Genomic DNA, 11,822 nt, shown 5'->3' with positions numbered 1-11,822 from the left:
AGCCACACAGTTATTTGTCAGGGAAGAAATCTGGTATTTATCTGCTGCTCTAAATAGGCGATTTTCTGCCCCAACAGAAGCAATGTTAAAAAATGCATCGTCAGCCTGGAGAACAAAGGCAATGATGGAATTGTCATAGTATTCTAGGTCCTGATACCATAAATAACAAAGTTTTTCAGAGGAGGATGATTAGGACCTAATGCCCATGATGATGTACCAGGGGAAGGTGTGATGCCCCAACTGTGTAGACTGAACAGGGTAACACAGGCACACAGAAGCCGAGCACAGTCTGTGCTCAACAGGTGTTGAGAGCCTTAATTTATAGTGCAGTGACTTCAAAAGCTAGACTAAAGTATGTATAAAAAGAAGTGAATCCGGGGCTGAAGAGATGGTTCATCAGTTGAGAATGCTTATTACTTGGCAAGGGACCTTGGTATGATTTCTTCATACTCAACGATGGCTCACAGCTCTCTCTACCATTATTCAGGGAATCAGCTTCATCTTATGATCTCTATGGACTTCTTCACACTCATGGTACAAATACATACACTCAAGTACACACATTTATACATAAAGTTAAAATAAAATAAACATTTTTTAAGAATACCCGTGAATCTAAGCTTCAGTCCTAAAGCTCAAGATGTTGTTTATCTTTGGAAAAACGCAGAATTACTTATCAAGAAGACATGACATTGTAAATATCATACTCTTTGATTTATACATTAGATACATATATGTGCTTACTTTATCACAATTACTTAGCTTACACTTATGAGCTGTGCCCCTTTCCATCTTGATTGCTGGCTAACAGTTGTTGAGCAAGGTTGCCATTTTCTTTAATGGTGTAGCTCCTAAGTTGATGTCTTTGCTGCTGTAAACTCGGGTCACACACAAAATGAGAGCATGAAATTAGAATGATACCTGTTGGAAAGAAGGGTTTTAGCATGAAAGACAATGATGAGAGTGGGGAATAGGTAAGAAAAAGATTAAAATTCCTTGTATAAATATGTTGTCAGTCATTATAAATTTATGATTTGTGCACCTTTATGAAAAACAGTTAATTCTAGAGAGCTAGGAAACAATGATCAGGAAAAGATGTTCACTTAGAAAAATACTGTATCCATGGTTCAATCCATAACCTCTTGCTCTTATAATCCTGCTTCCTCTTCCATGAAGATATCTGACCCTTGGGGGGGGAAGGGGTTGATATATGCATCTTATTTAGAGCTGGACACACCAGTCTCTTATTATCCATACATTGAACAGTTGAGGCCTCTGTTATTGCCATCTACAACAAGAAGAAGCTTCTCTTATGAGGGCTGAGAGATGGTCTGACATATGGATATAGCAGTAAGTCATAGGAGTCATTTTAATACTGCATCCAAAGGAAATATTGGGAGGATTGATTGATGGTAAAATTATTCATTGATCAAAATACTGTTAATTTAACATTCATACCATTATAGTAATTTGCTAGTAATAACACTATTTCAGAAGTAGAATTATAATAAATTTTTGAATGAATAACCAAGTCACCTCAAACTGTAAACATTATGTAAAAACTGTCTTTTTGCATTTCATAAAGTAATGAGCATATATTTGTAAGTACATGCAATAGTACTTCTACTCAACTTTAATATCTGGATCAATTTATGACTACTACAATGCCATAAACACAGACACCTCTTCTGCAGCTGAAGGCCTCTGGAAAGATGCTTTAGTTTATCCCTCAACTTTAGTTGCCATCGTCCATCCCCCAAAGCACTGCTGCATCTTCCCCAGTGAAGTCACCTTACAATGGCCCTGCGGATCTATTGCGTCTTGATGCTGAAGTTAACAGGGCTCATTGTGGGTGGGAAAGCACAGACACTGTGCCCATAAGGATGTGCACCAGGGATGAAGTGTGTTGTCTGATTCTGTGCACAATGGACAGTACCAGAACAGGGACATAAAGCAGAGTACAGCCAGGATGTGGGAAATGTATGTGTATTTCTCGAGCCTCTTTCCTGCAGAGGCAATGGCTAGCACAGTGCGGAGGATGACAGCATAGGAGAGCAGGATGAAAAGGGCATCTGAGTCCATGGCCAGCATGAAAATGTGCAGCTCATAGCATCTACTAAAGCATGGGTCAGAGAAGGCCAGATGGGTAGTGTCCTGATGAAGACAATAGGTATAGGAAAAAGCACCATGGTGACAGTAGCCACATGTCAATAGATGTAATGAGGGTGAAGCAGTAATGGCTGTGTTCTGTATGCCCAGCACCATACTTACCAATTCTACTTGGGGTCCAGTAAGCGCAGATGCGTAGCATAATGAGAATCAGATTGTCACCAGGTGGTTCATGGCAAGCAAAACTGAGACTCCATGAAAGACAAGGGGTGGAGGAAGTGCTGCAGCAACACAGATGACACCAGACCCCCTGTCTGGGCATTAAGCCATAACACCCCAGCACAGAGCCCAAGTCTGTCATGGCCAAAATGGCCAAGAAGCAATACATTGACTGGTGGAGGGAAGGCTCAGTTTGAACCAGATGCAAGATAGTGGCATTTCTGCAAGAGATACAAAGTACCCCATAAATATGGGCAATGAAATCCAATAACGAGTCTATTCTGGGTCTGGAAAGCTGATCAGTGGGAATATCTTTATTGGTGGAACAGATTCCTTCATTTTCAAAAGGTCAAAGCACTCTGGGGAAGAAGGCATCTGCTCAAAACTTAGGATAATATACATGAACCATCCCAGTGTCACTAGGAAAATCTCCAGCTACTGTTCTGTCTCGTTTTCATTAGACTTAAAGGCTTCTTAATTAACTCTTTCCTAAAAGTGGGATAAGCCCTTTTCCTATTTACCCATCATTTTTTTGTTATGCTAACTAACATACAGTTTCACTTAGTGATGTTAAGCACGAATGAACCTTTTCTTTACTCTTGACAAATTTCTCTTAGAACAAAGCAACAAAAATCACAACAATAACAACAATAAAATCCCAACAAAACCAGGAATAGCTGAATGTCTAAATTCCTTTCTCTAATGGTCTTCATATGTTCTTCTTACTTTTCTCCCTTTTCTGTGAAGTAAGGTATTTTTAACTTTTCTGAGCAAATCATAGACTGCTGCAAAAAATTCTGCCTTTCATCTTCTCACTTCGATCTTCTTGTTGTTATTAGACACTTTCTGCATGTTTACATGATCAGAAGATGAGATGGTGCTCTTGATTCTAAACCTGGATCTTCTCAAAGAACCCGAGGCTCTCCCTACCAAGAATTCAGGCTGACATACCAATGTCTCTGGGCATGGAGTCTTCCCAAGAGACTCATAGATGCTACTTCTACTCTTACTGGGTCTTTAAAGCCACATTGTCAACATTTTCTGAGATTTCTAATTGCCAAAAAGTAACTATATAAGTGATTCTAGAGGATAAAGGACCCTTTCTTACTGCCAACTAGAAATGAGTAATTTACCTTAAGGTGAATTTTAGCATGCACAGCTACACTAGTTATCCTCTACCTTTTTGCTTTTTCTGATCAATGTTTTTCACTACAGTATATTTTGATCACATTCTTCTTAATGTCTTTTATCTCTCCAAAGCTCTGACTCCTCAGAAATTGTGCTGGAGTTCTGATGGATCTTATACAACCTTATTAGAAACAATGAGAGCAATGTTTCTAAAATAGACGTTTCAACTCTACAGTTTCAGTAAGCTGATTTAGAAACAATAGTCAAGTCTTGCCCTTGTCTATCTAATTCTCAGAATTCCAAAGTCATGGCTCTTGGGAAGATGCTTACATGGCAAGCCTTGCTCTCCTCAGTCTCAGTGTCTGATATAGCATTTGCTTTCATACTTTTATCAGTAAAACAATTCAATGATGTTTTCTATTAAAAGAGTAGATATGCAGTTTAATTGATATTCTGCATTTGGAGAATTTAGGAGAAGATCTGGAGGAGAAACAGGAATGTAAATGAATTTGTTATCATTACTCCTGATCCAGAACTGGTGTCTAGGCTTTACCTTTCTCAATCTACAGAAGAAAATTTCTTCTCTATTTAATGCAATGTGTTAGATATCAGCAGACAGTGCCCATACAGGGCTGGCAACCTTCTTGGGGACTTGGGAATTATAAGACAATTGAAAAAGAATGAAAAGGAAGATATTAAGGGAACGCTTATAGTATAAGCCAAGAGAAACTAGGTTGAGGGATGAGCTGTCAAATAAGACGGAGGAAAGGGTGGAAGTAGTGTCAAAGTAAGATAAGGGAAAGATAAGGGAACATATTGATGGTCTTTTAAAAAAAACATGTAAAGTTTAGATATTATGGTGGTGCCATGGTCAAAGAAACAGGGAATTCTTAAAAATCAATAATAATAATAGTAATAATAATAATAATAATAATAATAATAAACAGGGGGCTGTAGGTGGCCAAAAAGCAAAAGAATGAAAGTGGACTGGCACCAAAATATGCAGAGGAAGGTATTGAAAACAGAAGGTTGAGTAATAGAGGGAAGGAAAGTTGGGAAACTTAGCTGGAGACTCTGAAGAGCAGAGGATGCTAGAGATGCATGAAGAGAGGGAGGATAAGAAACCTGAAAGACAGAGAATCAACATATAGGAGAAATGTATATTGCAAGACTGAGAGTAGGGAATTGATGACATAGAGATATATAGAGAGAACTTGAGAGAAAGGGAGGTTTTTGAAGAATTAGGAGAGGCCAGAGGACAAGAACAGATGGGGAAGAGCAGAGGAGAAACAGGGAGAGGGCCAGAGAGGGTGTCCAGATAAGATGTGAAAGGAGAAAACTGTTGAAAAACAGCAGGAAAGAGTGGAGAAGATGACAAGCAGTTGAGGAATGGTGCTATGAGGACCCTAGAGTATTAGCACTGACGGGGGGGAGGGAGAGAGAGAGAGAAAGAGGGAGACAGACAGACACACACACACACACACACACACACACACACACACAGAGAGAGAGAGAGAGAGAGAGAGAGAGAGAGAGAGAGATCAGTCTCCTCATTCTAAATGAATGCAACAGTGAAGAAGTGCAGTTTTAAGGAGGAGAATGTCCTTACAGGAGGTGTGGTGTGATGTGTCAAGGGTACTGGCTCCAGGATTATACCTGAATTCTGCCTCATCTATTAACCTATCTATTAAGTCATAGCATCACTTAATTTCATTTCCTGATCTGAAAAACTGAAACAACTGCATAAAATTTGCAGATTAGCAAGTCTTTCACATGTAGCTTTAAGCTGTAAAGCTAGAGTCGTATACTCAATAGATAAAGATTACTGGGTGCAGTTTCCAGTTCTAAATTCTGTTTAAAAATTATTTCATGATATTTTTCTCCTGTTCTGTGCATGGCTATTCATGTCTACAGTGTGCTGGTGGGCAAAGTCAGTGCATAGTCTGACAGTGGAGAGTGGGCATATATTTGAGCCTGTCACTCTTAAGCATGGTTTTTGGACAAGCTATTCACATGGCTTCTTTCTCTGATGGATGATTTATCCCATATCTGCCCAACTTTACAGGAAAATGATATGGCTTATTGGATTTTGAAAAGACTTGATCTAAAATGTTGGAAGCTGTGTTTGTTAGGGGCACAGTTATAAATATTGCAATCCCTTGTCTGCAAAACCCCCTAACCATTTCACTATAAAGCACAGCCTTATAACAAGCCCATGTTTCTCTTCCTTAAACAATAAGGAGAAAATATAGAACTGTGACTTAGATCACAGATTGGCCATCCTTCTGGGATATGCCCTATTCCACAATTCTGAAAATGGTTCTGCTGGATAAGAGATAACACCGGGTTGGCTCTCTCTAGCATAATCCAAAGGATCTTCAGCAACTCATGATTTCCTGTTTGTACAACTTCTTTGCAGGCTCTTCAGCTTTTCCCTTTCCTATACCAGTCTCCTCTGACTGATGCAGGATGATGCACTGTGGACTGCATTGGCATCTATAAGGTTCTCATGTTTCTTCTTTGGGTCTTGGGCATTCCTGAGGATTTTCTTTCTTTTTTTTAAAGATTTATTTATTTATTATGTATACAACATTCTGCCTCAATGTATGCCTGCAAGCCAGAGGAGGGCGCCAGATTTCAGTACAGATGGTTGTGAGCCACCATGTGGTTGCTGGGAATTGAACTCAGGACCTCTGGAAGAGCAGTCAGTGCTCTTAACCTCTGAGCCATCTCTCCAGCCCCCAAGGATTTTCTTTAGATTGATGCAGAGCTTGCAAACACAGAACAACATGAAAGATCTGAATCCTCCCAAAACTTAGCCTGGGTACTTCAGTTATCTTCAGTGGAAATGTGGTGGCCTGGAAGTATCAGAAGGATGTTTCAGTGAGCCAGGTGTTCCTTTAGTCTTCTCTAGCACATTTTGTTCAGAAAATACATAGGCTGACCTTCAGCTTACCGCCCCCTCCCCTGCCTTTCTCCAAAGATCCCTTTGAAGTCCTCTGGGTGACCATGTAATTACTCATGCACTTATCAAATACCTAGGGATTTTAGGGATGCTCAGATATTTGGACACAAAAATCATTAAGATAGATATTCTGTCTTTGAGAAAACAGGCATGTTTTATAAGAGTTTGCTGTGAGAAAGAATTACTCTCACTGATTAGCAAAAGAAGGCTAAACAGGAGATACAAGTATTTAGTGGATCCTCATCAAGATGATTGCTCCCTGTCCAGAGCCGACTTGATGGATGATGAAGGAATTGTGGAGAGGCTTTCAATCATCACAAAGAAATACATAAAATTATTCGATTATCAGCTGCTTGAACAATTATGTTTTAACAATACAGTGTTGGCTTCAAAAGCTTCTAGACTCCAAATAGTATTAAGTGAGATGGGGGATGGTCAAAGCCACTTTAAACAGATAATCATTTGCAAACATAAATGTGCTTATAACAAATTTTGTTTGCTTGTCTTTTTAAGTACCGTTATATGGTTAAAAGAACAAATGCTGCAATCATGTAGAGAAATGTCATATTCAGATATATTACTGGGAAAGTTATTTTGCCCTGGGCTCCAGCTGATTTCTTTATAAAATAATTGTTTAACAGCCCCTATCTTACAAGGTTATTGTCTAGTTTAAATGGTATGTAATACATTGGCACCTTATAATTATGCCTATATCATAGTAAATGTTTAAAATAGCATCTAGCCTCAATAGTGCATATTTGTGAATGCCAACTCTCAGAAAGATGAAAGAAGAAGACCACGAGTTCCAGGCCAGGCTGGGATATAGGTGAGTCTCCAAATAAAAGATACTATATGGAAAATATTTGTACTATCAGTTCATTTTTTAAGGGATCTAATATTGGCCTAAATTCAGTCTATTATAAAACTGTCTCTCTTTTTTAGCTATTTGTTCTTCTTTCTCCCACTTTCTAATACAAAACTGGAAAATTCATAATATAGTATGTCAAAGGTGCATCAAGATTAAGGGGCTAATAGTTGGAACTTCTTTTAGTAATACAGAGCAGATCTTGAAACAATTGATCTTATTTAAAATGGTTTAAGAAAAGCAGTCAAGTTATACTGTACCCCAATTCTGAAATCTTGGAAAATTTCTTAAGGGAGCTGGACATAGTGTTATATGTCTGGAATCCAAGCCAGCACTGGAGACACAGAAGTTGGAGAACCAGGAGTTAAGGCAATCCTGGGCTCCATAGGAAGTTTGAGACTAGCCTAGGCTACATGAGATCCTGCATCAAAACTCAGTAAACAAATAAATGCATGCAAAAAAGAAAAAGCATGCTCTTGACCTCCCCCCTCAATTTTGTTTTCTAATTTGAAAAAAAAGTCAGACTAATTCTCATGTGACATTAAAAATAAAAAACACTTAGCACCCACTACCTTGTTAATGCTTAATAAGTGCTGATAAACACCATCATTGCATTGTTATCAAAACAGTCAGAGAGGACCTTCTAGAGTCTGTGAACTACCGATTGTAGGCAAAGCAGCTAAGCTGTGATTGTGGTAAATTTGGATTATGTGAAAAATAATGAAACACATAAATAAGATTATATGCAACAGTGCTTTTCTTAATGGGTATAAACATTCTGAAAACCTGGACCATCTGAATTTTCTGTTCATAATAGTTTTATCTTTTTTTAATTTAGACATCTTTTTCTTCAGAGAGAGTCTGGATCTGTGGCCAAGGTGGATCTTCAACTTATGAGCCTGACTGCTGTGGTTCCCAATATTTGCTCCCATGCTTGACTCCAACATTATTCTGTGGAAAATAGTTTTCTAAGTATTGAATATTATTTTAATAATCAACATTTTATTAAATGAATTTATCTCATGTCATTTGCAATGTTTGACTTGGATATTTATGTAGTTTTTGTTGTTATGAATAACATAACTGCAGAGGCCCAAAAATGTGAGCCTATTTCCACTTTGACCAAAAGTCAGAGAGTTGGAACTCCTTGACGGTTATTGTGTTTCTACATCAAAGAAACATCTCACCTAGATTTAGATCAGAGAGTTCTGCTCTGTCATAGTTAGTCAACAGGTGTGGCTATTAGCCAGATCTTGTATTTCAGGAATAGAGAAGCAGATATGTTTCTACCTCAGACAAAAGTCTAAGGATTCGACTAAGGTTTCCTTAAGAAGATAACATTGGATTCCACTGAGGGAGTGGTGTGCCTACAGAATGTTTTGGTCAAGGATGTGAGTGTGACTTGTTCTGTTCTAGCAACAGAATGTTTAACATGGATGTAGCCCACGACCTTCAACTAGTCTGTTCATTTCCCTGTATCATGTTAATGCAGTGTTTTTAAAAAATCTTACTCCTACCTTTTGGGGTGAGGGTATTTTAAGCAATTGGAAATTAAACGTGGGCAATTTCAGTATTCACTGGAACTTCTTTACGGTACTGTTTATGTTTTCTGTTTTATTATTTCTGTGTCTTTGTATTCCTTACTGTATTTCTAATGCCACGCCTCCACGGCAAGCAGTATTTGCGTTGAGGCTGCTCCCCAACACATAACTAACCTTTTGTAGTCACTTACAAGTTGTTCAGTATATCTATTAAAGACAAGTCTAGGTTCCAGAACTAGGTTTGTGAACAGAGGTCTTGAACTAAGTTCAGAATAAAGTTATGTGTAAGGAGTATCTTCCTTGAATGCTGTAGAAACTCAGACTTCATGGAGTCTAAACAATTGGGATTATTATGCAAATATGCATCTGCATAGGTATATACATGTATGTATACATACACCAATGCACACACATATGAACAGAAAACACAACATACCTACATGCAAACACACATGCAAATACACACACAACAACAACATTCAAAATCTAATTGAGAAGTTTCTGGACCAGCAATCTATTTTCTTTGGTGACTGTGTCTCCTTTGCTATCATTGATACTTGTTATTGAAGATATATTACATATCAGTCATTGAGTTAACAGTACATAGATTTATTAATAATAGAGGCATACATAATATCTGAAAGAAGTTTAAATTAGTCTTATATCCTAGTAGACATACCTGCCAACATACAAACCACATGCTACTTAATGATGAAATTAACACGGTAAGCATGGGTGGAAGTCAACTGCATTGTTTGCTCCGTGTTTAGAAAACAAGCCTGTCTTAGGAAGTTACCTTACAGTCAAGACTGAACATGGATTTTGATCGGCTGTGGTAGGGACAGAAGCTCTGTTGATTTTGAGCTGGCATCCTGTGAGCAATAGAATTGTGACCCAAATATTTTGTAGCAGTTTCCGTGCCTTAAACTGCCCTCTTGCACATCACTGTGCAACACCTCAGAACCACAGCATACAGACATGCAGACTGACTTCAGTTTAATATTGAATCGAGTTGCAGGATTCAAGGATTAAAAATACAAGCAAGATGAAATCAGAGATGAGCAGAATCAGGAGTGTCACAGTCTGCTACTACATGATAGATTGTACACTTAAGGATGAGTTGAGGGATTTTACCTAAACTGTTTTAGGGAAAGTGTGTCAGATTTTGATGAATTGACACAACTTCAGTATTCTATAGTAGGGCTTGACAGGAATAGAGAAGAAGAGGTCTTTGGCCTAGCAGAAAAGATGGAAACAGTCCCAAGGAGCATGGAAAAGGTGTATTTCCTCAGCATTTACAGCAAATCAAATTTGTTCATTGCCGGGATCTATTGTGGATGTTGCATTTATTGTTCATTGCTGGGATCTACTGCGGATGCTGCATTTATTGTTTCCTCTTACCTTTTTATTAGCTGAGTTTTCATTTTAGTGTTTGCTTTGCTGTGTAACTTCTGATACTATTCAAACTGTCAATCTCAAATGTAGGAGGAGGCATCATAATTTAAGAAAAGAAGATCTGTGTTCTCAAGGCAAAATTTGAAAAAAAGGGAACACACTAAACTTTATTTATGATTGAGAGGTTGATGCTATCATGATATCAGGTGTTCTAACAAACAGTACTTAATGTGACAGGGTTTTGGTTTTCAGAGTAAGGGTATTCAGTGACACATTTATGCCCAGGGCTCAGAATTGTCCTTCCCAAAGCCTACGAGCTTGGTGATTGCCCTTTGGATCTCCCTGGTCTTAATACTGTATATGACTGGGTTGAGCATGGGTGGCACAAAGAGGTAGATGTTGGCCATGAGAAGGTGCACAGCAGGTGGAGCATGTTTCCCAAAGCGGTGCACCAGGGACAGCCCTGCCATGGGCACAAAGAACACGAGCACAGCACAGAGATGTGAAGTACATGTTTGGAAGGCTCGGATCTGCTCCTGTTGGGATGCCAGTCCTGCCACCGTGTACAGGATGAAGCCATAGGACAGTGCAATGAGCACCAGGTCCGTCATCACGGTAAACACTACCAGTGACAGTCCATACAGATTGTTGAAGGTGGTGTCTACACATGCCAGGTGTATTACTTCCTGGTGTAGACAAAATGAGTGGGAGAGGACAAGAGGTTCACAATAGGGAAAAGCCTTCAGGAGGAGAACAATTGGGATAAGGGCTACAGGGCCCCTGAGAATAACGCACAGGCCTGCCCTGATCACTCTCTTACCAGTGATGATGACCGAGTACCTCAGGGGATGGCAGATGGCCAAAAAACGATCAAAGGACATGGCAAGGAGCACTGCAGATTCCATGAAGGAAAAAGAGTGGATGCAGAACATCTGGATTTGGCAGGCTCCAAAATAAATGTTATGGTAATTGAACCAAAATATACCCACAGTGGTGGGCAAGGTAGACACTGACAGCCCCAGGTCAGTGAGCGCCAGCAAGGAGAGCAGATGGTACATGGGTGTGTGCAGACGAGGGCTTCTCTTAATAATCATCAGAATGAGACAATTGCCGGAGATGGCCACCAGGTACATCAAGAAAAAGGGGATGAAAATCCAATGTCTAAAGGCTTCCAAACCAGGAAAGCTACTAAGGTAGAACATGGGGCTGAAGTGAGTAACATTGGACAGGACCATGAATTAAGAAGATATTGTATGGTATTCCTCAAGGATGGAGCTGAAAATAAATGGATATCTCTGATTATTCACTAGTTCTTCAGTCTCACAAACACTCTGTGAGGAACTTCACAGTTATCTCTCACTTTTCATCCTCAACTCTGCTCATCAGTTCTATGCTTTAGCCATTCACATCACAGTATTTGAAATTTCTTTGATAAAATAACCGTCACTAGTTCTTCCCTGTACCTCTCTCCCTCCCTCTCTCTCCATTTTGTTTTTGAGACAGGGTTTCTCTGTATAATCCTAGCTGTCCTGTAATTCGTTCTGTAGTCTGGGTTGACCTCCGATTCAGAGATCTGACTGCCTCTGCCTCCAGAGTGCAG

General features: G+C 39.2%; 1 protein-coding gene across 1 annotated transcript; it reads right to left on the bottom strand.

Annotated features, from left to right (window-relative positions):
* Positions 1-10,497: 10,497 nt before the first annotated feature.
* Positions 10,498-11,484, bottom strand: LOC119820032 (olfactory receptor 51M1-like). The gene has a single exon (XM_038338299.1). The coding sequence runs from the start codon at positions 11,455-11,457 to the stop codon at positions 10,498-10,500; it is 960 nt and encodes a 319-aa protein (XP_038194227.1). The 5' UTR covers positions 11,458-11,484.
* Positions 11,485-11,822: the final 338 nt, after the last annotated feature.

The sequence above is a fragment of the Arvicola amphibius genome, chromosome 1 (assembly GCF_903992535.2).
Source record: "Arvicola amphibius chromosome 1, mArvAmp1.2, whole genome shotgun sequence".
In the NCBI taxonomy this organism is placed as follows: Eukaryota; Metazoa; Chordata; class Mammalia; order Rodentia; family Cricetidae; genus Arvicola; species Arvicola amphibius.
The sequence above is the reverse complement of the archived record's forward strand: the minus strand, read 5'-3'. Positions and strand labels throughout refer to the sequence as shown.

What these genes read in the sequence shown, in the direction of transcription:
- LOC119820032 (XM_038338299.1), bottom strand. Translation starts at nt 11,457, where the DNA reads ATGGTCCTGTCCAATGTTACTCACTTCAGCCCCATGTTCTACCTTAGT.